Below are 27,778 nucleotides of genomic sequence, written 5' to 3'. Positions count from 1 at the left end.
TTGCCTGTCAGCGCTGAGAGCCGTCCAGTCCTTTGAGGAGGAGGAAGAAGGGAACATTAGGGGAGCTGTTGTGGCGAGACACACGGGCTAGTGAAAGAACACCTAACCAAAACGGCTGAGTGCGGTTCTGTCGACGGATTTATTTTTGAGATATGAGTCAGCGTAACACAATATTGAAGGTAAGAGATGTCGTTCTGGCTAGCCCCTTGTTAGCGGGCTAGTGCTAGCAGCTACATCACCGACGTTAAAGTAACTGCTACTAAATGCCGTGCGTGTGTGCATTGTCATGGCAACAATAACCGTATTGTAACGTTAGCTTGGCACATTTATGACCCGTTAGAAGCTAAATCACGCCAGGGCTGCTCTCAGCGACACAGAGCCTGTCGTTAGCCGGTTAACTCTGCATTGACATTGAAGTTCAAGAAGAACCTTGGCAAGCACCGGTGGAGGTTTAACGTCTCCTGTCTGCCCCGGTGACTGAAATTAAATGAACTAACGTCAACTGCAATCCTATTTTGACGTAACTATCGTGCGTCAGGCTAATTGAGTCCCGTTGTCGGTGCCTGTAAAGCTCTACAATAGCGTCAGGTTTGCCTCATGTGGCTCTCTGCAATGTGCTAGAGACGGTGAGAGACACGGTTCAATTACTTATAACACGAATCGCCAAATGGTGCAAGGGCTATTTGACTAGCATTCTACATTATTAGGAGACGAGACGCCCTTCAAATAAACAAACAAACAAAAAAAAATCGTCGTGACTTTGAAACTAAGCCAGACGTCAGGCAGCCTGGTTTTTTGAGCCATTGTTGTCTGCACAGCTAGTTATCTGCACACAGCCCATCTGTCACACAGAGACTTCTCCTGTTTGACCTGCTTATTGCAGACAGCTTATTGCAGACAGCTCAGATTAACCTAGTGATGTATAGTAGGAGGGAAACTCTTGTCAAGTGTACGTAAAGACAAATAAAATGTGATTGAGTACAAATGTAGTCTCATAAAAAAAAGGATTTCCCATTTTACATAAGACGCTTAATACTGCCTGACTTCTGATATCAGCTTCAAAAAGAAATACAGGTGTATAATGTTATTTTTTACTGTTTATAACTTGTTGTATTTTACCAACGTTTTGACTTATAAAATATATATATTTGCAAGGTGTGTGTTGCTTAACTTCACAGTAAATATAGTGCTATAACAAAATGATCTTAATGAATTTCACAGATAAGATAGAAGAGGTATGTAGCCTAAGGGTTAACCTGTTTTACATATTTGTATGAGTTTTCCCAGCCTGTTTTATATTAATGGAAAATATTGGATATTTTGTAATGTTGCCTCAAAATTATATTAGTGCATTGCTTATAAATACTGCAGCGACATCTCAATTCTCATCTCAATTCTTATCATTCCAACACATTCTTGTATCTTTTGGGAATCAAGATTAAATGGATTTAATTATATTAATATGAATGCTAAAGAAGGCACAATATAGTCAGATTAATCTTCATGGAAACTTTAATGTCACGATATGGCTGCCCATCATCTGTTACTTAATCACTACTGCTCTTCATTCATCAACGTCTTTGTTTTGCCTCCAACAAAGTCACCCCATCATGTGCAGTACTCTCGGTCATTGACCCTTTTGAGAACCCAGTTTTCCCTCATCAGTGTGCGTATCCTCAAGCAGCCATCACCCCACAACAGCAGGACAAAGTGCATACATCCACTGCTGGACACTTATGTGAGGCTGCACTACCTTCTGACACACATTCAGAGTTTAGCATCAGAGCATTCATTCATAAAATGACTCACTAACCTATTTCCAACTAATGAGACACACTGGCTGTGGTGTTTTCTGTCAATTATCTTTGTTTTTCTTTGCACTTTGTCCTCGTCTCTTACAGGCTTTCGGAATAATCTGCAACATATACATATAATCATATACTCTGCATTTTAATCGTTGAACTGTAAATATTTTGGCACAGCAGTGGTTTTAGTACAACGTGACAGTATATACTCATTCACACAGATGGTATATATTTCTTGAAACTTCTGAATTATTTGAATAGTTTGTTGTATCAGCCACGTAAATGTCAAAGCAGGATACTTTTGGATCTTATCACCAACATATTGGGTGGTCAAGGTACATCTCCAACTCACTGCATTTTAATTGCTGAACTGTAAATATTTTGGCACAGCAGTTGTTTTAGTACAACGTGACAGTATATACTCATTCACACAGATGGTATATTTTTCTTGAAACTTCTGAATTATTTGAATAGTTTGTTGTATCAGACACGTCAATGTCAAAGCAAGCTACTTTTGGATATTATCACCAACATATTGGGTGGTCAAGGTTCATCTCCAACTCACTGCATAGAAGGGTTCAACTATATTGAATGTGGATAGTTGGGAAATTTGCCTGTGTTTACATGTAAAGTGTGCATATAGTAAAGTGACTGTTAATGCTGTTCATCAAGATTCATTCTTACTTTGCTGCTCACCTTACACACAGCAATAACACATACACACCACAAACACATGAGAAAAAGATGCACACAACAATAATATATTAAAGTTTTAAAAAAAGATAAAAAGACTAAGAAGAATAATATTAAGTTAGATGGAAAAAAGAAAAGATTAAATAGGCAAGAGAAGTGCCAAAAAACCTGAGTTTATTGTATTGTGTTAATTGTATAATAATCAAATCCATTTGCAGTCCTTAATTACTAAAATTAGAGTCAGTACCTTAATTAATCTACCTCCCTGTTTTAGTATCAAGTCCACATTTAACTAAGAAAAGTGAACTGGACTGTGTGGACTGTACTTTATGTAAAAAGAGTCTTTGAATGACCTGAAGCTCATTGTGTCCCACTGCAGCGACCTCGTCCTGGCTATCGCTCACCTGCTAATAAGTAGAGAGGAAACAATAGAGAAACAGCAGGCTGACTGTGTGCGTTGTCAAAGTTTGTCATTGTCTTGTCTTTGTGGGTGTTTGGGGCCCAGACGCTGCACACCTCCAATGTAACAAAGGTTGAGCAAGACAGTAACCAGCATAGTTTGAGACCATGTGAGTGACGGTCATTTCAGGCCTCTAAAAAAGACACACAAATAACAAACTGCAAGAAAAACTGTCAAATCTGTTGTTTTATATGGATAATTATCCCTAAAATATTATATATATAAAGAGAGAAATAACGTCTCTTTTTTGTTAAGTAGCTGAAGCAACAGATTTTAATACTTAATAAATATGTTTTTAGCATACCCTAAATGCTTACCTTTTCTATACTGTCTGAAAGTCTTAAGAGGCCTCTGATTAAACATTAAAAAATAGCCAATCACTGATACTAATAGATAACTGATTAATCAAAACATTTGATTAATGAAGTCTCTGTAATATGTAACTAAGCTGTAACAGATATTTATAGAGCTACAGTGAATACAGTAGTGAGTCATCCCAGTCCTCCTCTGGGGCTCATTATTTGTGCTGCTGGTCCAGGTTTCCTGGTGGTGGTGTATCCCAGGGCTGTACAGCTTCATGTTATCTATAAACTGACTTTGTAGCTTCTGTAGATGAAAAACATTTATATTATTTGCTTTGGTGGCACTACTGTAAAACTATATTTATCTTTAATGAGGAACAATTTAGTTTGACAAAATTTGAAATGTTTGTACATTTGAAGCGTGGTCTCTACAGTTGCTGTGGTCTCTTATTCTTCCACACTATTTAAACAGCAACATGTTCAGTCTCATAAGTTGTAATAGTGGCGCCACATCTCTGCTCTGAGATTATACTCTAAAGCTAGTGTTGGTGTGATTCAGCTTAACTGGATGAATCACAGAGAAATGTAGCAGTGTAGCTTAGCTGGTCTGATTGTGGTTGTGTTTGATTCAACAGTGCGATATTTAGCTTTGTATCATGAAACTAGTTTTCTTCCAAAATATATTGATATTTGAATGTATTTAGTAGTATGATATTTTAGTGCCTGCTTTCCCCTATTGCGACTGTAACATGGTGAATGGGAGTGTTTCTGGAAAACCACATTTCACTGTTGAAATTGAAGGCACCACTACTTAAAGAATGAGGAAATGTGGTTGTAATCTAATGCAGATTTCCAAAGCTGTATTTTGGCTCACCCAGCAGACTTTTGCCAGCAAATGAACGGGGAGCTCTGGGTGCAGGAAAACGTGGAGGGAAGTTAAACATAATTTATTTGCACACTACTCACATTGTAATGATACAAGGCTGGTTAAAAATCTGTGTTATACTGGTGCGTCAAATATCTCACGAGCATTAGTGTGACTTAAGCAAGTCTAGTTGCTGAAAGATTAAATGATATTGAAGTGTGATGAGGGAGATGCAAAAGATAAATGATTAAAATGAATTCAGACATTAAAGCAGCATCAAGTTTTTTTAAGTGTCACCTGGTCGTTCATAGTGTCCCTGTCTTTCATATCTTTGGGTGTGTACCGCACAATACTTTCTGCTGTGGATTGTTGCTTGTTATTCAGTGTATTGTGGACAAGCCTGTAATTGTATCTAGGTAAAGTGTCAGAGGATGAGTAAAACAATGTAAACGTCACATTACTCAGAAAATCTGGCCTAACTGGACCCAACAGGTGATCAGTGAAACTTAACAAGTAGGTTGATTAATGAGAGCAGGGTGATGCATCGCATGGGAGGGGTCAAAGTTTCTCAGCAGTCATCTTGAAGTGAGGCTGGTAACATATGGTCTCTGCTCACAGTCAGATGTTGTAGCGTGTACTGTGCTATTTTACATGTATATATTACTGTATATATAAAGTAGAAAAATAGAAGTACAATATGAACAGAATATACCAGAAAATTATTCATCAGTTATTTTGATAATTAATCATTTTGAATAATTATTTTACTTTTTTCTTGTTTTAGATTCTGTTGTTCCAGCTTCTCAAATGTGATTAATTTATGGTTTCTTTATTCTATGATAGTAAACTGAATATCTTTGACTTGTGGATTGTTGGTCAGGACAACAAGGACGACATCTGAAGACGTCACCTTTGGCTTTGTAAAATAGTGATAATCATCACAACATCCTTAGATATTTAATTGAATCGATAATGAAAAGATTTACCAGTGTAATGTTTCAGCTTTTCACACAGAAAAGAAAATCTAGTCGTAACGATATTATCCAACAGATGGGTTCTTATTTTATCTGAAAAGGGGAAAAAACTTTCACTCTTTATCTGCTAATAGTGATGTATCTGAAGACAAGTCTTCAATTATTATGGGTTTTATTCTGTGTTAATTTGTATTCTCAAAATTTGCTTTGTCAGGAGTTCATTTTTAAGGTTAAGTGCTTGTTTTGTTTATTTTAAGTATGATTTTTTAAAACTTCTGTTTCTTATTTACATTTGATCAAAAAGCTGATTAAAAAATTGCATTTTTGTGAATGATTACTACTTGCATAGATTATGAATTTTAGGGTGGCTGTATTAAACTCATTTTAAATGTAATTTTCTGATATTCTTCTGTCTTACCAGCTTGCCAGCTAGTGGTGTGATCTGGAGGGAGCGGAAAGGACAGGAGACAATATGGAGTTGTCAGATGGCTTGTTGCTGCAGGTAAACAACGGAGAGCAGTGGTGTAACCGCTGGAAACACCCCAATGATGACTCGGTAAGACAACAGACCCGAATCAACAATTCATCCTTGTAATGGCATTATAAGATCAGCTTTACACATCTTACAGGATCATTAGTGGTTAATCTTGGCTTAGCACACATTTGTTCCACAGAATAGGTCCATTTGTATTTTTTGTTATTCCGTCACAATAACTGATTTTTGTGCACGGATGTGTGTCCAGGACCGCAGCACCAGCCCGTCAGTCCTGCGCTGTGTCACCAGCACGTGGAAGGAGGGACTGCTGAACAGAAAGAGGCCCTTCGTGGGTCGTTGCTGTCACTCCTGTACACCACAGAGCTGGGTAAAGTTACACCTCAGCTAATAAGCTTGACATGAGTACATTTACTAGACTCTTGTCAGGTCCAGTGTATTGTTTATTCCAATGTGACTATGTATAATTAGCAAGACATATGCACACATCACCTATGGCTTTTTGAGGACACATGAAGTCCAGTTGAACTTTAAAATGTATTTTCTATGTATCAAACACATCCAAATTTATTTCAAAGCACACATTGTTATTTTACTACAAGTTATAGACTGTTTAAGAGATATGTGAGTATTATGGTTTTCTTCATAACATTTTCATGATCAGAAAGATGCTGCAACATTTCTAGCATAGTTTGTTTTTTCTTTTTTTAGTTTCAGTTCCAACATATAGACTAACCTTTCCTGCAGCATTGGGAAAAACACAATGAATCGTGCATTAAAATGTGACAAGCCAGTTAAATAATAGCACAAAAAATACTGAATAACAAATCAACACAAAACAGATCAGACCGGCTTAGTGTAACTTCCCAAGAAGCCCCAAGTTGTTTAGCTCTGTGAGGATTGACAGTTCAGTGTGCATTCCTAGCTTAATTAGACAGGTATTCACCAAAGATGAATACATTTAAAGGAATTATATTGTTATGTTTTAGTTCATTAAATTAGCAAAACCAAGGCTCTTTTTTTCCCTTGCTGATTTATTACAATGTTAATCATCTTCTTGTGGTGAGTGATCATTTTGTTTCTATTCTAGGAGAAGCTGTTCAACCCCAGTATTCCATCTCTGGGTCTGCGCAATGTCATCTACATCAATGAGACTCACACTAGGTACACAAAGCAACAACTACTCCATTAAAGTTATAATTTCCCTTCCACAATATGTTGCTCTAAGTAGTTGATTGCCTTGGTAAGAGAAACAACTTTAAAAACTACATATCTTAATCTTAAATTTCTCTTTGTACTTTTCAACAAGAGCTTGAGTTCAAATACCTCCTGTAGAGTACAATCAGTACAGTGTGGAGAGGTGTTGTCCTTCCTAACCTGTGTATAATTAGTGGCTTTAAATTAAGGGGATCATTGTGTGAAACAGTGGACAGGTAGACAGTTGAATAATTCAGAGTGTTTGTCAGTGGACACAGTACACGTGCATCCAGTGATAACTCAACAAGACACCTTAATACCTTGACTCTAAACATTATGAACATGGGTTTGGGGTAAATTCCAAGCCAGTCCTTTGAATATATATACATACTATAATGTATGCTTTTAGTCATCATGCTATACATTTCATCTCAAAAACTGAACTAAGTTTATATCAACATTTAGACAAAGACATCCCTGAACCAAGATGGACTGAAGGCACTTTGGATAAGTTAGTATTTATAGTTTTGCCAAATATAAAAATATTAGATTAGGGTTTAAACTTCTGCAGCTTTTTTTTAGAAAGCTGTGTGTAATGGATCTATCAACCTGAGCAGCTCTCTGGTTACTGAAAATGTGTTAAGTTACCAGAAATCAGTTTAAACAACTAAGACCAAGTTTGGTGTCATTTGTACTCCAGCAGTTGTTCCTTAGAAGCAAAACTATAACTTTGTCTGTATGTTAAATATAGTCACAGATATATTACTTTAAATATTGTTCTGTATTCTCAGTTAATTCATTCACACAGAATAAAGTATTTAAAAATATGTTTTCTCTTGCTCCGTTGTACATTGGTCCACGTTTATGTTTGTGTGTGCTCATGCAGGCAGCGGGGCTGGTTGGCGCGGAGGCTGAGCTATGTGCTTTTTGTCATGGAGAGGGATGTCAACAAGGACATGTTCGCCAGGAACGTGGTGGACAATGTGCTCAACAGCAGCGGGTAGGTGTCAGTGTAACACGAAACCTTTTTAGGAATGTTCCATCCAGTGCACGTTAGAGCATCATGAGAATATCTAGCGGCTCCAGTGGGATTAAAACTGATGACCTTGGCAACATCAAGAGGATTAAACTATACAGGGAGTGAAAACACTCAGCTATATACAGTTTGGGATAAAGTGTGCAAAAGGAGACCGCATTCAGAGAAATTCTGAAACACTCTGCTCTCAATAGTTATTGATGAAGGTGTCAGTTGACAATAATGGCATCGTAATGTTTGTGATTAATCTGTTGCAGGGTGGAGAGGGTTATTGAGAAGGTAGCCACAGATATGGATGATGCAGCAGGCCAGCCTGGCCAGCAGAACAAAGCTATCAGTAAAGTAAAGCAGAAAGCCAGGGCCTTCCTCCAGGAGATGGTGGCCAACATTTCACCAGCCTTCATCAGGTACATACAAAAGTCTGAAATGTGTCTGTCATTATAATATATCACTGAATTACCCTGAATTGGATTTGATACTGAATCAAGTTTTGCTTTTTTGTTTTGTTTCTGTTCAACACTTTCACTTTTTGTGTTGTTCAGGCTGACGGGCTGGGTGCTCCTGAGGCTCTTTAATGGTTTCTTCTGGAGCATCCAGATCCACAAGGGCCAGCTGGAAATGGTCAAGAAAGCCGCTACAGAGGTCAGTAGCACACACAACACACACACACACACACACACACACACACACACACACACACACACACACACACACACACACACACACACACACACACACAGTTAAAATTGATTACACACTTAAATGAGAATCTGCACTAAAATGTGTGAGGAGTTGTTTTCCATACACAGTGTACACATACAATACACTTGTTGTTAAGTATGTAATGCAATGTGTGCACATTGTTCATGGATACATGGTAAATGTCCAGTATATTTACTGGAGACATTAAATTCAAAGAGACATTTTTTTTGCTGGTACAAATCCTTATACTTTTTTTTTTACTGTCCCATCTGTCATCTTAGATCTTTTAAATAATCCATGTCTGGTTTTTGCAGCAAAATGTCCCCATGGTTTTCCTCCCTGTTCACAAATCCCACATCGACTACCTGCTCATCACCTTGATCCTGTTCTGTCACAACATCAAAGCCCCACACATCGCTGCTGGAAACAACCTAAGCATCCCCATTCTCAGGTAAAGGCCCATGTAGCTTCACGTCAAGTTTGATCCGGTGTGTTTTTGTTCTCTGTAAGTGAAAATACAAAGATCAGTTTGGTATCAGAAGAAAGGGAATTCCCTGGAAATAAATCGAAGAAATGAAAGCTGAACTAAGGAGTTCGACTGAAGCACTGATTTTACGTTGGGGAAAGTTAATCGACAGGCAGCTTAGCTAACAACAGGTTACAATATATATATATATATATATATATATATATATAGCTGTTTTTTTTATATATTGACAGCCGCAGATTATGTGCTGGTGCAGCCAATTAGCCCACTTAATAAAACTTTGATTGTTTTCAGCACCCTGATCCGTAAACTGGGAGGATTCTTCATACGGCGAAGAATGGAGGAGAACGGAGATGGAAAGAAAGACATTTTGTACAGATCCCTCTTGCACACAGTGAGTCATTCTATGTTTTTTGGGGTTTTTTTTTCTCCGCCACATGTAAGCCTGGTGTGTCTTGGTGTCTGCAGCTAATCTCTCATACCACCAAAATGTTGCGCACTATGAGATGAATAAATCCCTGTTTTTGTCAGCTTTGCCACCATTTTGACTGTAAGAGAGTGGGAAGGGACAACCAAGTGAGATTCAACTCTTCTTTGTTTGGGAGGCGAGAGTGAGGTTCGGGAGGAGTTTTTTATGTGTGGTGTGTTAGAAGAAAATGTTCTAAATAAATAACAATGTTTAAATTGAGAAGTTTGGAGTGGACTTATCATCCTGTTTATTTTTACCTTACTAATTGTATACAATTAGGTGAACCCATTGTGATGCTCAGTTAAAATACCATTACACAATTCTGTGCATCTTACAGAAAACTGAGTCCATGCCCTGAGTCAAGTCTACTAGTTGGTTTTTGGGTTGGGTTTTTTTGTTGCTAGTGTGTAATTATGTAACTGCGAGTGGTCTTTAGGCTTTTCTGCTGTGTGCTGAATAATGGGGAGGGAAACTTAAAAGCTTTTCTTTACGTAATGTTTGTCCAGCTATTTTGTTTTCTGTTTTTCCAGAATTCATAGGGCTACTGGACCATTAGCCCTTTATCTTTTAACAAAGTTGTTAAAAATAATAAGATGCTAATCAACTGAGACATGCTGATTTTCATCACTATGCTTAAGCCAACAGGCTTATATGTCTGATATAACATACCTATAACCATTATCAGCAATCTAATAATGCATGTAATAATAAAAAAATGTAGTATGCAGTATCACATGACAAACTGTGAGTTGTAGCTTGCTGTTTAAATTGATATAACTACAGATGGTCTCAGTTTGACTCTTGTGATTGGTGGTTGCCTGGGTGAAATTGTGAAGGGATACTAATTTTTTTTAACATTTTAAAGACGTTTTAATACAGGTTGATGTATAGTGAAAATGATTTATTTTTATATTTTATATTATGATTTATAACTTGTCTACTTATTGAAATATATTTTGAAAACCAACTGTGCACACTATGCATCTCAAGAAAGGCACTGATGCTAAAGCTTTTTGAATAAACTTCACGAGAAATTAGAGAACCTGATTAAAACTGGAATCTGAACCTTTTGTTCAGCTTTAGTATTTGGATAATGAGGCTTTACAGGCTTCTAGTCTCAGAGCTGTTCTACTGAGAATATTAATGCTTTGTCATCGTAAGCTACTTGTAGCATGCCAGAGGACTTGGAGGACTCTAAATGTGCTTTCTACAAAATAGTTGGCCTACTTACTGGATTTATTTATTAGCACCATTCTATCAGAGTTGAGAATTACTGTTATTATTTATGTGTGGAGTTTGTGCGAGAGTGTTAGGCTGTGTTAGAACTGTATATTGTTCGTCCAAGATAAGTTTGTATTGTGCCCCTAAGATAAGAGTTATCAGCTGACGACAGGAGTAACTGTTGGAAATGATGACCTATATCTTATCCCATTGTGCCGCCAGTATTTTACTGGACATTCTCCCAAACAGGGTATTAAAATTTGTCACTGCAGTTTTAAAAATGGGATCAAGTAGTGCCTCAGTGTGGTGGAAGATAGGACTTTAAGCAGGCATGCCTGTGTGGTTCACAGAAAAGTAATTAGCGGAACTCCTTTATGGGCAGAAATGCTAACAATAAAACAAAGCCGCATGATGCTTTAACTGTGGTTCGTTCTGTGAAAGCTGAACGTGGATGTCTGTCTCTTCACAGCTAAATGTCACAGCCTGGGGTCTATTTCAGGCTAAAGCATCTCTTCTAAAAAGTCTTTATAGTGTCTATTTCAGGCTAAAGCTTCTCTTCTCAAAAGTCTCCACATAGCAAGAGACAACTGTGTTCATACTGTTACACAACATGGCTGCCTTGGCACGTGCCTGGTTCCCCGTAGTGTGTAAAGGGATCAAACTGTTAATGACCACCACTCATTTTTAACTTGTTGTTAGGCTGCATATACAGCAGCTGCACAGCCTTCACGTGTCTTACCTCCACCCTGCATTGGAGTCAGTTTTGTGTTTTATAATGTATTATGACACATTTGTCTCGTTTCTAATAAGCAATGCCACCTTTTTTTATTTATTTAACTTTATCCCACTTAAACATGTTTCCTCCATTTACTCCAGTATACAGAGGAGTTGTTACGTCAGCAGCAGTTTCTGGAAATCTACCTGGAGGGTACTCGCTCCCGCAGTGGTAAGCCGTCTACAGCGCGTGCAGGCATGCTGTCCATCGTGGTAGACACGCTGTGCACTGGTTCCATCCCAGATGTACTGGTGGTTCCAGTTGGCATCTCGTACGACCGTATTATTGAGGGCAACTACAATAGTGAGCAGCTGGTAAGAACTTAGATGATGTCTGTTACTGTTTGCTTTGGCAACGAAAACCTCCACCAAAAAGCACAATAAAATGCATTATGGCTTTTAAATTGGTGATTTAGAGGTTGTTTTTTTTTTTACAACTGTCTGAACTGAACTCTTCAATCCCACCAGGGCAAGCCCAAGAAGAATGAGAGTTTGTGGGGAATAGCATGTGGAGTCTTCAGGATGCTGAGGAAGAACTACGGTTGCGTCCGAGTTGACTTCAACCAGCCCTTCTCCCTAAAGGTGACTGACTGCACATCTGTATCAGCTTTTAAACAAATACAACTACAGCTGTTAGGCAAACTATTAATGTTATACCAATTTGGAGAACACCCTTGATTTTAAGCTCAAAGTGTGTCCAATATAAAGTTTAAACTGTAATTGTCACAGTTAAATTCTGAAAAAAATTTTCATGAACCAAAAGTTAGAAAAGCTGTCCCTCTGTTTGTCTGACTCTGTATTTTTCATAAACCTTTTGTTTGTTGAATGTAGGAGTACTTGGACTCCCAGAGAAGCCGCCACATTCCACCACCAGTGTCTCTGGAGCACAACTTGATGCCCACAATTATTTCTGCACAGTAAGTGCAAACTTTCACCTCCAGCTCTGAAAGTCAATGATATCTTCCTCTGCACTCTGCACATGCACAAACCACCGACAGTTCCACCTCTTACGTCATAAACCCTCATACCCACACTCGACTTCTCCCTCCTCCCACTTCACGGCAGGGTCTGTTATCTGACATCTGAGAACAGCACTTGAGTTAACATCGGCAGGGGTCACTTCAGTTCAGCGCTGTCGCTGCATAATAAAACGGATACAGTCATACAGTACTTGAAGGACTGCAGCACTCCATTGCAGCTGGTTCAGAGTCACAAGTTCAGACACCATGCCAGCAGAGCTGATCGAAAACCCTTCAACCCTTTAAGCTGCATGAAATACTCATTTTATAAAAAGTGCCTGAATGCATTTATAATACTACTCACATAATGCTAAATGATGGCATTACTGAGTAGCATATCCTTCCCATAAGTCCCACATAAAAGCCAGTCCTTCCTAGATTATATATTGCATGCTTGGTTGAAATTGTAATGCCATATTACAGAATACATATAGCTCAGATTAGTGTTTATGTCAAATAAGGGGCAGTTCGTTTACATTTACAGCATACGTCAAGTCCTGCATAAACAGCGAAAAGTGTATGATTTAATATGTTATTAAATTTCACGTCATGTTTTTCTAAACAAAAAAGTTTTTAAAAAAAATCTCTTTTTATAGATTTCAATCATGTGCCACAGTGATAGTTATAGCTTTGATGTTGGAAACCACTGTTTGAAATTATGTGTACATTTTCAAGCTAGCATAAAAGAGGTTTTGTACACAGTCATGTTAGTGAAGCTTTTTCACATGTCGACTTCTTATTCTTCCAGGCCAGACGCTCAGCTGTTCAATGGGCAGGAGGAGGAGCAGCTGAACAGGGAGCTGCATGATGACATCTTCAGGAGACAACTTATTAACAACCTGGCCAAGCACGTCCTCTTCAGTAAGAAATTTACAACCACTCAACCAGCATACTACCCTTACTACTACCCTCATATTGTAACCCTGTCGCCACCGAGAAACTCCAGACTGTTGTGCCTTTAATGACAATGTTAAAGTGAATTTCATAGCTCTGTGTTGTTAGTTTGTGGTTTAGAAAGATGAGACAATAAGCAAAAGACGTGACAAGTCATGAGTCATCACAAACTCACCAGGAAGCCACGTTCAGCTATATGTAGTGTAGCATTATTTATTCAATCACATCTCATTCACTTATGATGTTCGAGCATCTGGCTGCTGCTTCATGAGGGTCTCCTTGTATCCTTTTATCTTGTCCAGACACAACTGTACTCCTTTTCATCCTGTGTTAAAGGTGCACCTGCTTGCCGGAGCAAAGGCAGCATTCATGAAACTCTATCCATCATTCTGCCTTCATTAATTGAAATCCAACACAGCACAGCATCAGTCCATCCGCTCCACATCACTCAGGGCTTTTTGCCCCAGGGTAGCACAACAGAAACCGGTTCTCCCCAGCTCATTTAGCTGCATTCTCCTATGTTAGCTCAATTTTTTTTACCCTCAGCCAATCACAAAGCCTCCAGCTGGATGGCATGTTGTTTTCAGCCAATAGGGTGAAGGGGAGGATAGTGAGGCAGAAGAGAGGTGGAGTGCAGTACAAGTGTTGGTGTCCACTAATGTTTTACACTCCTGAACTTGAACTATGCTTAAGATGACCAATAGTAACCCTTGTCCTGAGACATGTGCACATGCGCGCGCACACACATGCACATATCCATTTCTCTTTCTCTCTGTATCATCATTATACTCAACTCTTGGATCTTTTCACACCTAATTACCTAAAACAAACCCAGTACATTAAACATTTTTATAAGATTTATTTTAAGCCAGCAGGCTGCCAAATAAATAAAATTGTAACGTTTATCACAGTGAAAATGTTTGTTAGAATATGATGTTAGTCATTATTAACCAGTCTTGTTTGTATAACTTCCTTTTGCTCAACATTAATATCCCATATAGCATTCATGTTATTGTCTTAGTCAGGACATTTTTATGTTTGGTGTCATTTTCAAAGTTGTAAAGCTGTTCGTCTTTGATTGAGGTCTGAACTCTGCCATGTGTCTTTCAGCTGTGTGGCATTAAGTTCAGTTCAAACACTGTTTATGTTTTGGCTGTTATCTTTCTGTTGTAGGTTGCAACATATAGTATTCTCTTTGTGTCTTCCCTCACAGCGGCTAATAAGTCGTCAGCGATCATGTCTACCCACATTATTGCCTGCCTGCTGCTGTACAGACACAGACAGGTAAGGCCAACTGTCCTCTGTATAACCTCTCTCCTGCTGCTCTGCTTGTATTTACTGCACCCTCTTTCTCCTTTTCCATCCTATTCTGTTCTTTAGATTTCAACTCCTCCTCTTTTTCTCTCTCATTTTTTCATCTTAATCCACCTTCTCTCCATCATGCTACCCCCCTTACACTAGCCAAGGTGATCTAAATGTCACAGACCTCTGCATGGTGGTAATGAATGTGGAGATTTTGTTCTTGCTGAATCCTCAACACTGCTGTACATTAGCAGAGAGCCTCTGCCCTCTGCTGGCACATTGATGCAAGTGTCTTAAAATGAAAAGCATCCACTGAAATAGTCTTTCTGCCCTGAGGAATTGTCAAGTGCTACACATTAAACACTTACGGTCACTTTAGTGGGTTGTGTTCTGGATGTTTGCGGTTTATGGGGTCAGTCATTTTTGGGCAAGATGCACATTTTCAGCATGTGTTTCCTCCACTTTGCTCCAGGGCGTGGTGCTGTCCAAGCTGGTGGAAGACTTCTTCAACATGAAGGAGGAGATCTTGTCACGGGACTTTGACCTGGGCTTTTCGGGGAACTCAGAGGATGTGGTAATGCGTGCCCTCCACCTGCTGGGAAACTGCGTCAATGTGACCAGCAGTGCAAATCGCAACGGAGAGTTCACCATTGCACCCAGCCAAACTGTGCCAGCGCTTTTCGAGCTCAACTTCTACAGCAATGGCCTTTTCCACGTTTTCATCTCTGATGCAATCATTGGTATGTTGAGCCATCTGGTTAAGTTTTGTGCTCACTCTGATGTGTCACTGATCTGTTATTCTTCAGTCCTTTGACAGAGAAAAAATATTCTGTTAGACTATTGTGGCAGTTTAGAGAGACTCACAGTTTCTTTAGGCCTACAGATGTTAGTTTTGTCTCCTCTAAATTTCTCTCATCATTTGTGTCCAGCCTGCAGCATCCTGTCACTGCAGCGAGAGCTGGTGGTAGAATCAGAGTCTAATCAACAGCCTGGTGGTCCCGATAGCTTCCCTCTCAGTCAGGAAAGACTCATCCGCAAAGCTGCCGGGCTCTCCCACTTCCTTATTAACGAGGTGGCCGTCGCACCAGTAAGTTCTGCTCATTTCTGCCACATTCCTGCACTTTGCAAACTGCACAAAAGGAGCCCATCAAGTAGTCAGAATGCATGTTGGGAGTACTATGACCAGCCCATATCCACACTAGGTTTTCTCTGATCTCAGATCATTTGAATGTTTCTTCCATGTTTCACAGCTTTTTCTCCTCTCTGTCCCACAGCCCTGTCAGACTATTTACCAGGTGTTCCACGATGCAGTTACGCGGCTGATCCAGTATGGAGTTCTCTATGTAGCAGAGGTCAGTGTGCACTGTTGGTGGAAAAGAGTGACAGTAACTTTGGCTAACATCTTTGGAAGTACTGTCAGCTACAATCACATGATTGTAGTATTTTGTGGGATTCTCTTTTTATCATGGCACAAGTGGTCAAAATTGTTGATGTGAGTGTGTCTGTGTGTCAGGAGGACCAGGAGGAACTGAGCCCCAGCCCCACAGAGGAACCCTGGCCCAAAAAGTTCCCAGAGCCCCTCTCCTGGAGGAGCGACGAGGAGGATGAAGACAGTGACTTTGGAGAGGAGCAGAGAGATCGCTACTTAAAGGTCTGGTTTAATAGACTTTTATACCTAATTGTTGAAGCACAACAGCATGAACATAACAGCATGGATCATTAAAAACATTCACTGCCAGAAACTCTGTCGTACTGTACACATTGATTTCTGTTGAACTAACTTTCTCTCCCTCAAAATGAATAACTTGTCAGAACATTAAACACGTTCGTCCAACTGTTCTTTTTTATTCTCCAGGTGAGCCTTTCTGCAGAGCACCAGGAGTTCTTCATCTTCCTTCAGCGACAGCTCAGCCCGGTGCTGGAGGCCTACGGCGGGGCTGCAATCTTCGTCCACAGTCTGAGTCAGCCCATGGCGGAGTCTGACTACACTCAGAGGCTCTTCAGATACCTGCTCACCCGTACGGAGAGGGGAGTGGCTGCTTATGGTAATAATGCAATATGTGTCCACACACAGTACACCCTAGACCAAATTGCAAAGTCATTTAAAATTCATCATCCAGGGTAGTTCCTACATTGAATAACCAAATAAAGGGCACAGAATAATGTCTGTGGTATCCTTTGATTCCATTTATTATCCCAATAAGACTCATTATTAAACAACAACAGGTACTGGAACTAAATTTATGGAATATGGACACAGTGTAGTACCACAAAAAAACTATCCAAATTAAATTAATTAAAGCTGTGTTAGGCAGGGTTTTTTTGTCATCATTGGACAATCATTCATAATAACCTTTTAGACTATATTGTATATATTGTAATTGAAGTGTTCTGAGAGAAAACTAGACCTCCTCTTAGCTCTGTATTCAGGCTTTAAAAAATAAAGTCTGTGATGGGAGGCCAATCACGGGTTTCAGAGAGAGGGTTCCTTTCTGGTCTGTAAAATAAAAATTCACAGTGCCGGATCTATTGGCTAACATTACTTAAGATTTTGTTGTCATAGGTCGTTATTTTACACTAACCATGAATACTGTTTTTTATTCATATGTTCAAATTTGTTCATGGTAGCTAATTGTGGTCTGTCACTGTTCTCACAACTGAAGCTAACGTTTATGTAAAAAACACCTGGATGACCTGACAAACTCCTGGGCTGGCTGGTGTTTTTTTCCTCCCTTTCTAGAAAACTCCCTACCCCAGCTTTAACTTGTGATTTTTTTAAGAGTAATAAATTTGACAGAAATGATTAGTATATCTGTGCCCTTTGTAATCCTATTCTCTTCTTTTTCAGGTGAAAGTGCAATTTATTACCTGGTAAAGAACACAGTGCGGACGTTCAAAGAGCTGGGGGTGAGATGGTGTTGTATTGAAATTGTGAATTCATTCTTTTTCTGTGTATATATATTTAAATCCAGCGAGTTAAGACATACCTCTTGTCTTGTCATGTTTTACAGGTGCTGAAGGAGAGAAGAGAGAACCGGGTGACAACTCTGGAGCTTAGCAGCACCTTTCTACCTCAGGCCAATCGGAACAAACTCCTGCAGTACATTTTAGGATTCACCCTGCTGTGACCTTGTCACCTTCAGCCCAGCTCAGACCCCCAGGCACCTTCCAACAAAGGGCTTCTACTGGTTACTTCTAAACAATCCCAGGTGCTACTCTGTGGAAAGCTTTACCAGGAAGTGCCTTCACGTGAACACCGCTAACTTTTAGCTGTTAGCCAGAAGAGACTTGAAGCCAGTCTTCCCTTTTGGTTCCAGTCTGACTGTCTGTCGTAGAACTGTGCAGCTGATTTTAAAAAAACAAAACACACGTGCGGTTCATTGAAGAGGTACCTCCAGGTATATAGCTCTCTTTGTGAACTCTGCCAGTGAAGTTATGAGGTTTTAATATGATCAGAATTTTAGAAATATACTCAGCAGGTTAGTAAGAATCACAGCAATTCAAACAAAGCAAGCTGCCTTTCGTCTATACAAGTGAACAAGCAAAATATGCATAGAAAATGGTTAAAAATAACCAACAACAAAGGCATTTTTATATTAACTCTTACTGCTCGTTTGTGAAACTGCTGTATTCTCTCCAGTGCACCCCACAATCCTACTGTAGAAAACTAGTCAGACATTTAAAGAAAGAAAGAAATTCCTGTACATAGACCATAAGAACGATCTCCCTTATAGTTCATCAGTTTATTTCTCATGCATAATCTAAAATGTGTGCACTCAGGTGTCATCAAATTTAACATTATAGCAACATTAGAAAGATTTGTTGACTCCTGAGGGATACAGTGTCCCTGCATACATATCCAAAGTTTAATTTACAAAAATATCTGTGAATCTAATCCTACATAGAAACAATTAAGGTCAGTAATGCTGCACAGTTACTGTTACTCAGATATCAAAAAATAAGCAGCAAACCAGTTCAACCTTGCAAAAATCTCTGCTTAGCAAACACAAGATGTACTTATTGAAAGTCGGGCATAGTATAAAACACGAGCATCCACAGTTAAGTGCATTCAAACCACTATTATCTTAAGTACATTCAGTTACACTTTTGTCATGGGTTTTGATGAAGAGTAAGTTTGATCTCTGTATGTGTAACACTTGTAATCACCTTTCAATGAATGTTACATAGCACAGCACTTAAAATACCTAAAACCAGCCATCCGCTTCATTTCAAACGAGACAAGCTCAGAAACTCTTTTCTTTCAGGGAAAGCAGAGATTTGGGATTACCACCTTTTTTCCCTGTATTATGTACACTCTGTATAAAAAAAAGCCTTTAATAGCACCACTGCTGAGAGAGCATTTTGTGCTCTAATTGTTGGGCATTTGTTAGACAGTGGAATTGCGTAGTATGGAAAAATAAATGGTACATATCCACTGTGTAATCCGTTAAACAAAAGGTCACATTTCAGTTTGTGTAAAGAAAATACGACATGTACGCTGTCAAGAAATTTGAGTCTTGGAGAAAGTACGGAGGATGCCTTTCTCCTTTTTGAATTGTTTACTTTTGAATACAGATTCTTGCAACAAAAAATAGTCAGGTTTACATATTCTTGTTTTTTCTTGGTAAATGAAATGTTTCACTTCCGTTTTTCATTACCACTGTCTTACTTTAAAAAAAATAAATAAATAAATCAGTTTAAAAACTTACTTTTACTACCACTAAACACTTCCTGATAGTTACACTTTTGTGTCCCAAAATACAAACTGGGTTGGAATAAATATGGGAGATCATAAAAATCACAAAACCTGAGAGAATAAAACCTGATAGTGAAACCTCAGTGCACAGTACCTGCGCATGTAGCTGCAGAATAATTTCCAGTTTTCATTTTTATCCTAAAACAACTTGGGACTCAATATTTATCCGTCTAATTCTAAATCTAAATACATTTTTTGAATTGTACGTGAACATAAATGTGTAACAGTCGACCTTATGTTGGTTTGTGAGTGTGCGCGATGATGAAATGATGCGCACACAGCTGACTGGAAAAAGGAGGAGAGTGTTTGGAAAGGTCAGAGGAAGTTTGATTAATGGCTGTCATGATGGGGAGGAAATGCGAACCCAAATCTCAGATCGATAATGTGAAGACGGTGTGAATGTTAGAAACTTACATTCTTAAGCTGTCAGGATAATTTTTTGATTAAAAATTATCTAAATGAGAATTGGATGTCGTGACAATGGTCTACAACACTGCTTGTTACATTTAATTTAACATACAACTTTATTGAATAATATAAATCTGCATATTTTCGTGCACTTTTTTTTTTCCAAATCTATGTAAGAAAAAAATGACCCAGAAATGTTGAAGGTTGCTTGTTGTGGATTGGTGGATGACACCCAAAGCATGTGGAAGAAAAGAAAAGTATGTTATTAAATGGAAATGTGAGCAGAGTGCGCGAAATTGGAAGACATCCACGCTACACATTTCTCCATGCTGAAACTCAGTGCGAGACATTTAACGCATTTCTGAGCCCACAACCTGTAAAAGGGTCCCCAAACAGAGGGACCTCTCCGCCAATATAAAAACCACTCTACGTACTGTACTGCATGTTTCCTCTCATCGCCTTTAATCATCGACACTTCAATGTGAACTCTAATTAACCTGAGAATTGTATTTTACAGTCTAGTGTGTGAATTATGTCGAAGAGAAAGGTAGCTTGTTTGTGTAGGAGATGAAATTTGTTACCTCTTGAATGTATCTCATCTGTCCCCCTAAAAGGTCAATGTGATAATGTAGAATACTCAGTGGTACAGATATGAACTCCTCATGGCGGTTGTTGAGACTCTTTGGCTCTTTAAGGTGCATTAACAACATCTCGCCACAGCTATGTAACTTTGTAGGATTAAAAAAAAAAAAAAAAAAAAAAAAAACCTGCCTGTATCTGGGGAGCAGGTGCCTTTTTAATGCACTGTAGTGTTCTTTGGTTGTGTTTTTTGTTCTGTTTTTGTGCATGTTAACAAAGATTATTCCGTGTGGGAATCCAAAACAACAAAAGTAGATTGTAACTTTAAAAAAAAAAAAAAACCCACACACACAAGAGCAGAGAACTTGTGGTTACCGTATGAATCACCAGCTACTAAAAAGAAAAGTGTCACTTTTTTTTGTTGTTGTTGCTTTCTGAGGGCAAAGCACAATTGGCATTATTAGATTTTGTTTTTAAATAAATTAATCATAGATTAACAACAGTCACGTGTCTGACTTTTTCTTTTGGTGTGATGAGACAGTAAATGTTTGGATATCAATGTCTTTATTAATGTTACCTATGGAGACAAATTGGGGTCATACGTTGTCGTCATTCGAAAATGATCTGAAACTGAAAGTCCAAGTTTTGATATTGAATTTAAAAACATACAACAATGTATTTAAAAAATAAGAAAAATCTCTTCAGTTTTCAAGTCTTTTTTTCACTTTCAGGTCAAATTTTCTTTAGTTTCAGACTTGATATTGCTTTGAGGGCGTAGTATGAAGCGAGAGGGGCGGGAAATAATGAACGACAGCATAACAATGGGCCCTCCTCTGTCATGTAATGCAATGTATACGTTATAGTATAGTTCTTTATCAAAACTTGGACTTAAAGTTTCAAATCTCTTTTTCAAATGAAGAAAACATATGATCCCGATTCGGCTCCATAGTTATCCATATTATCAATCCAAAGGCAATGGTGTAGTTACAGAATATTTTGTCAGTCAGTGTTGAGAGCTCTGTCTAATATGTAGATGAATAATGATATAGTGTTTACCTAAAAATAATACATACTACATATATATATGTATATATATATATATATATATATATATATATATATATATATATATATATATATATATATATATATATATATATATATATATATATATATATATATATATATATATATATATATATATATATATATATATATATATAAAACAATAGAGAAAGCACAGTTTAACTCCTGTAATAGTAGATGGTTCATCATTGCATGTTGATTACACTTATTTCAACCATTGCATCTTTTTTCCATTGAATAAAAAGTTGTCTAGTTTTTTTCCCCCCATATTTAAGTTTTCTCCCATTTGAAAGCTGTGTATATGTTTTGCAGCCCTTATTTTAGTAATTCATTCATATTTAATAGATAGATTTCTTTTGTCTACCATCTGTCTTGCCATAATGTTGGGTTTTTTTAGGGTTTGGAAGCAGCATGTACTATGTACCCCAACTACTTAGCATTCATTTATCAGATTAATGTTGTGTCCTATTAACCCGACTGAGTGTTTTGGGGGGGTTTTAAGTGAAAATGTTCACCAAATGACTAGAACCCAAACATATTCAAAAAACACTTCACTGCATACTGAATCCCTGTTAATTTTGTGCAGTATAAATATCCTTCACATAGCTCACAGTGAATGCTGTATCAGAGGTCAATGCATGCCAGGCTGAAGAGGAGGAAGAGGAGGGCTGGATTGTTCATTGAGGATATATGAAGGGCTGAGATGCACTGAAGCCACTGTGGTCATGAGGGCGAAGCAAAAACGACACGTGTGCATTCTTCTGCCCAACAAGCAGCACCTGGACTGTACAGTCGGGGTGAGTGGCTTTCAAAGTCCTGTATACTATTTATTTATTTAATTAATTCTCAAATTACCACCACTGAGTTGCAAATTCTAAGTATTCTATTTTCATTTTATTTTACCTTAGGTTTATTATTGTTATCAAGTGGCTAATACTTTTACATTTTATGTTCATGTATTTTTTCATGTGAAGCTATTTTATTTTGTTGTAAGGCACTTTGAAATGCTTTTTTTGTATGAAAGGTGACACAAATACATATATTATTGTTATTAGTAGTAATAGTATTATCATTATTATAATTATTATAATTGTTATCATTATTGTTATTATTATTATTACTACTACTAGTAGTAGTAGTAGTAGTAGTAGTATGGGACAGTAAAGCTCATTGAATCCTACAATGATTAAACTTCCTGAATAAGGGTTGACAGCTTTTTGTAGGTAGGGTGGTTCGACGTTATCTATGGAACAAATTTGTCAAAGTAGGTTTTAACCTATATTGGAGAAGATTGGGCCCAGGCTCTTCGTGAGGGGTTTAAATGGTTTAGCTTGGTCTGAAATAACTAGGTACAGTCACTCTTAATTGGCCATTACTTAGACATCCCTGTTGACTCTTGACGCAGTATTTTGTACTTACCTTCTGCCTCTTTGTGATGTTTGTGTGGGCGTTTTTATGTTTAGTTTGTTATCATTTATTTTGGTTGCATATTCACTCGATTGTTTATTTATTTATGATCTTATTTCAATTTTGTTTGTTTTTTGTTTTGTTTTGGGGTTTTTCTCTTTTTTCTTGTCTCTTTCTTTTTGTTCTGTCTCTGTTTGTAAAGTAAAGTTTTCACACAAAACCCGACAATTAAATTATTAAAATATGCAAAGAAAATAAAGTCATTGCAGATTTTATAGTATGTATCTATGGTCAGGGAGGGATCTCCATCACATCAGGTTTGCATCACACAAGTGTCTGATATCCAATATTTAATAAAATGCAGAGACAGTGTGATATCTTGCTTCTTGTTCCGGTTTGTGTTATTGAATGTGTGTTTTTTTAGATGCGGGCCAGAGGCCACGAGGTGTTGAACAGTGTGTTGAAGCAGCTTGGTGTCAGTGATCTCCAAGTCTTTGGCCTGGCTGTTCTCAAAGGTCAGTAAGAGTGTGTGTGTGGGAGTTCGGTGCAAAGTGTTTTGAATTCATTTAATGAGGAATGCTGAGATTTAGGGAGGCGGCTTAATAATAAATTAACTTACAGGAACAAAGAGAGGATAGAAAGTCATTCATCTGTCAGTGTAAGCAATGAGGTTAAATCACATTATATAAACTGTATGTCACAGAACTTAATGTCTCCCATGTTCATTTAATGTGTCCATTTCTTCCCTCAGATAATGAATACCTCTTTCTGGATTTGGAACATAAGCTGAGCAAGTACTTTAACAAAAGATGGAGCAGAAGATCTTTGATGGTGAGCTGTTTTCTCTCAAGTGTGTTTGTAGTGTTGAATTAAAGCTTTGGAACCCTTTTAAAAAAAAAAAGATGTACATTGGCAAACAGTGATAATGTATTGTGTATTTCCTAAAAGGATTTAATGAGATTTATAACATCTTTGTTACACAAACTGTTTCTTGAACTATCTAGACAATGGAAATTATGTTCAGAATGCAATTTTCTCAAATGAGCAATGTTTCTCTTTGACTTTGTTGAAATATTTCTTTATTTTCTACATTTACAGGTCCCATTCATCTTGTTTCTGAGAGTGCAGTATTATGTTGAGAGTGGGCAGCTAATAATGTGAGTTATTTCTCTTCCTGAACATATACAAACATGAACAGTCTTCCCTCCCTGCATAACAATGTGTTAATAAAGTGTCTTACTGTCATGGATGGATTTAGAGAGCCCTTTTTTCATAATGAGCAAAACTCCCCATGAAACAGAGACTCTCTTTTGTGATTCTGTGTCTTATTTGGTTGTTTCAGGAGCAGCAAAGTGCAGCAGCTGTACTACAGTGAGCTGAGGCAGAAGGTGCTGCGCTCACAGAGCCGCCATCAGGAAGCTCTGCTCTTCCAGCTGGCAGCGTCTGCGCTCCAAGCTGAAGTCGGAGATTTGGAGCAGAGAGAAGGGAGTGAGGAGGGAGAGGAGAAAAGACAGGAGAGAAAACACAGACATTACTTTCTTCCTGAAGATTACTTTCCCTCCTGGGTAAAACAGAACTTTCAGGCCTAACATCATGAATGATAAAAATTATTTTACATGTTAATGTTACATGTGCTTGTGCCCCCAGATGATTAAGCGTCGTGGGAGAGAGTACCTGCTCCAAAATAGTCCGGTGTTACACGGTGAGCTGAGAGGTGTGTCTCACAGCCAAGCCATCCTGCAGTTTATAAAAGAGGCCAGCAGCCTGCAAGATGGACCAGTCACCTTCTACAGGATGAGACAGGTCAGACTGCACACAGTCTCCATGTTTCTAATAATTAAAGAAAACCATCAGAAGAAGAGTTTAAACTGTGAAGATGTTTGCTATTTTTTTATATGTCAAACAATATTTCAGACATCACTGGTCTGATTTTGACTGAAGGTATTAATCATTTACTATACACACACTGTTCTGGTGTTTAAAATGATGTACTGTAAGTGTAGATGTACAGCTCTAAATCTGTATTTTAAAGTTCCAATTTCACTGAAAATCAGAGAAATTGTTACCGATTTGACTGAAATAGGCAGAATTATTTGTATGTGGGTGACATGTTTGACTTATTTATGATTTTGTGTGATTTTCCCTTTAATTTCACTCCCATGATTATGAGGATCTAGCCTAATATGGAAATATCTCAACCTGGCAGCTCATCCTGAGAAGATGAATTATGTTCATCATGCTTATATTATCAGCTGCTGTTCCTCACTTTCAATCACTGCACTATGTTGTTATTGGCGAGAAGCTTGTGAGAGACACAAGCGTTTAAATATGCGACAACATACACTCACACAAATTGCTCCCTCCACATCCTGAAGGAATCCATCTGCTGCATCACTGATAATATATATATATAATATATTATCAAAGCTGTTTACAGTCACCTTCTTCCTCTGTCATTTCATGTTCAGGGGAAAAAAGAGCTTAAATGTTCAATCCTTGTTGGTGTTACATTGAAAGGAGTACATATCTATCAGGTGAGTCTTCCACAGTGACAAATAAAGTTGAGTTTGTATGCATTACAAATGTGAACTCATTTGATTTTTCTTAAGGAAGTGGAAGGGAAGCAGTGTCTGTTGTACAATTTATCCTGGACTAATATAGACTGCTTGACTTTCCAGGTTAGTCCCAAAGATCATGTACACATACACACAGATACACAAAGACAAGCATACATATACAAAGCAACAATAAACTCATCTTGCACATTGCCACTCATCCACCACTCTCTATTTTTTATTCTTCAGGGCTGCAGGTTTGAAATCCATGCAGTGGGCTCTCTGTGCCTCCCCAAGCTGCTGTATTACACTCATTCAGCTTTCCACTCCAAACACATCCTGAAGCACCTCTGCGACAGTCACAGATTCCACATGAACACCAGAGATGCAGTCAGCTGCATCCAGCAGCTGGAAGACATGCAAGGTCAGCAGCCTCGTCTTTAACACTGCAGGGCTTTCCTTTGCAAGAACTGAACATGTTCATGACTAATTAAAATTTGTGATCAGCTTCCACACGAGTGGCCCAAATGTCCTCAAGAAGTAAGGTAGCTGCATTTCAAGTTGTTGCCACCTCAAAAACAAATCCATTGTTTTGTTACAATTTCATTTCAAACTTACTGGTTCATTTCAACAAAGTGTTAAAGTCATTTAAATTAAGAAACATTATTGGAAAGTCTCCACTCGACTCTATTATTCAATTATTCTTCACAGTTATTTAATAAATACCAATTTAACTGAGCAATATCATTTAAAAAAAACTTAATGAAGAATACAATTTTGATTCTGAAGTGTTTTTGAACAGAAACATTAAAACAGGATAATATTGGACTTTTATGTAAATAAATTTCTTACATAATCATCGTCCATGGATGTCTCTCTCTGTGTGTCTGCAGCCAGTCAGTTCTACAAAGAGGCCTACATCTGTGACACAGCACGCCTAAGACAGACACTCCACTGCAACAGCCTCACATCTTCTATGTCTGACTGCAGCCTTGCAGTGGAAACAACCACACACACCTGGACCATTGAGGATGAGGACGAGGATGAGGAAGTCTATGTGACAGGTCAGCTGAAAGGAGAAAACGGTGCAGCTCTTGATGGTTTTGTCGGTCTGTGCCACTCAGATTTATCAGTGCAATGTCACTTCCAAGCTTATAAAATCTATTTTAATAACTCACATTAAGGTCCATTTGACACAGAAACATTTAGAAGCTAATTGGTCTAATAAAGTCATAAATTGTTTAATTATTATAGTATTTTTGGCTGGATATGAAGACACATTGTGTTTATGTTGATGGCAGAGTTTGAGCTGTGTGTGGATGATCCAGAGGAGGTTTTTGTTGACAACCCAGCCGAGGTGCCCTGGCTGGCTGAGCTGCTACGTGTACCTGTTGATGGACGCATGGTGTTGCCCCCTTCCTGTTGGGAAGGTTAGTCCAAAAATCACTATAATGCAGTATCTAAAATAAGCTCTCATTGTGTGCTTATCAGTTCTATTTCACATCATTTCATATCCTCTTTCTCGATCAGCTGTCACCACGGAAATGAAACAGGTGAGAAACTGCAGATCTGTCTAACTGATAATTGATAGAAGAGTCCTAAATCAAAGGTACCACAGTTCAACCAGAGTCTCCTCTGATCATTGTGCAGGTTTTGAAGAGGAGAGCTGATGAGGCCGTTTCTGTCGACTAATGCATAGCCAGAAGCAAGATGGACTCATTACATGTTCTGCCGCTCAGCACAAGACCCCTGATACAGCTGCCTTAATGTTCACATTATTTTACAAATGAGTAATCATTAGTGAAGGGGTCACTAGATACTTGTGTGTTATTATCTACTTGTAATTCTGTACCTAATATATCAATTATGGTTACAATTACTGTTAATTTCAAGTGTAACATAAGCAGCCTTTAACTAATATCTGCAACAATAATTAAATAACGTTTTGTCAAAAATGTGTCTGTTTCTGCTCCCATTGAGAATGAGGACCTAATGTCATAATTTCACCTTCAATGTTGGCAAAATGCTAATCAGTTAGATCAAGTGGAAACACCTGAGTATGTGTGCAAGGCTTTTAATTAACATTTACATATGAAGGAAGATGTTTTTTCTCACACAAAGGGTGAATAGAAACAAGCACAAGAAAACAGAAGTAGTATGTGAAATAATCAAAGTAACAGTAAAAAATAGCAAAAAGTAAATAAATAAATAGTAATAAGTAATATAGTGTCAGAGATACAAAACCCTAAGCATACAAATTGAAGGTTTAAATATTGTTTTTTCCCCTTCACATA

At 38.1% G+C, this 27,778-nt stretch overlaps 2 protein-coding genes across 2 annotated transcripts; both read left to right on the top strand.

Moving 5' to 3' along the window:
* Nucleotides 1-24: 24 nt before the first annotated feature.
* On the top strand, nt 25-20,938 carry gpam (glycerol-3-phosphate acyltransferase, mitochondrial). Its single transcript, XM_062442522.1, has 21 exons — nt 25-179; nt 5,521-5,655; nt 5,843-5,962; nt 6,683-6,756; nt 7,676-7,789; nt 8,083-8,232; nt 8,368-8,467; nt 8,842-8,978; nt 9,309-9,408; nt 11,581-11,793; nt 11,947-12,060; nt 12,310-12,395; nt 13,246-13,358; nt 14,605-14,675; nt 15,166-15,433; nt 15,623-15,780; nt 15,968-16,045; nt 16,207-16,344; nt 16,549-16,738; nt 17,542-17,600; nt 17,705-20,938. The coding sequence occupies exons 2-21, from the start codon at nt 5,572-5,574 to the stop codon at nt 17,819-17,821; spliced, it is 2,484 nt and encodes an 827-aa protein (XP_062298506.1). The 5' UTR covers nt 25-179; nt 5,521-5,571; the 3' UTR covers nt 17,822-20,938.
* LOC134003113 (FERM domain-containing protein 6) lies at nt 19,185-27,176 on the top strand. Its single transcript, XM_062442244.1, has 14 exons — nt 19,185-19,219; nt 22,175-22,319; nt 23,354-23,444; nt 23,681-23,760; nt 24,028-24,086; nt 24,272-24,494; nt 24,577-24,732; nt 25,398-25,463; nt 25,539-25,607; nt 25,734-25,908; nt 26,378-26,548; nt 26,786-26,914; nt 27,015-27,037; nt 27,135-27,176. The coding sequence occupies exons 1-14, from the start codon at nt 19,185-19,187 to the stop codon at nt 27,174-27,176; spliced, it is 1,464 nt and encodes a 487-aa protein (XP_062298228.1).
* The last annotated feature ends 602 nt before the right edge of the window (nt 27,177-27,778 follow it).

The sequence above is a fragment of the Scomber scombrus genome, chromosome 21 (genome assembly GCF_963691925.1).
Source record: "Scomber scombrus chromosome 21, fScoSco1.1, whole genome shotgun sequence".
NCBI lineage: Eukaryota > Metazoa > Chordata > Actinopteri > Scombriformes > Scombridae > Scomber > Scomber scombrus.
This window is presented reverse-complemented; position numbering and strand designations above follow the sequence as displayed.

Coding starts and splice junctions, on each gene's coding strand:
- gpam (XM_062442522.1), top strand. CDS start 5,572: ATGGAGTTGTCAGATGGCTTGTTGCTGCAGGTAAACAACGGAGAGCAG. Junction 15,434..15,622: donor CATCTCTGATGCAATCATTG/GTATGTTGAGCC, acceptor ATTTGTGTCCAG/CCTGCAGCATCCTGTCACTG. Junction 17,601..17,704: donor GGACGTTCAAAGAGCTGGGG/GTGAGATGGTGT, acceptor CATGTTTTACAG/GTGCTGAAGGAGAGAAGAGA.
- LOC134003113 (XM_062442244.1), top strand. CDS start 19,185: ATGTACGCTGTCAAGAAATTTGAGTCTTGGAGAAA. Junction 19,220..22,174: donor AAATTTGAGTCTTGGAGAAA/GTACGGAGGATG, acceptor GCCAGGCTGAAG/AGGAGGAAGAGGAGGGCTGG. Junction 27,038..27,134: donor TCACCACGGAAATGAAACAG/GTGAGAAACTGC, acceptor ATCATTGTGCAG/GTTTTGAAGAGGAGAGCTGA.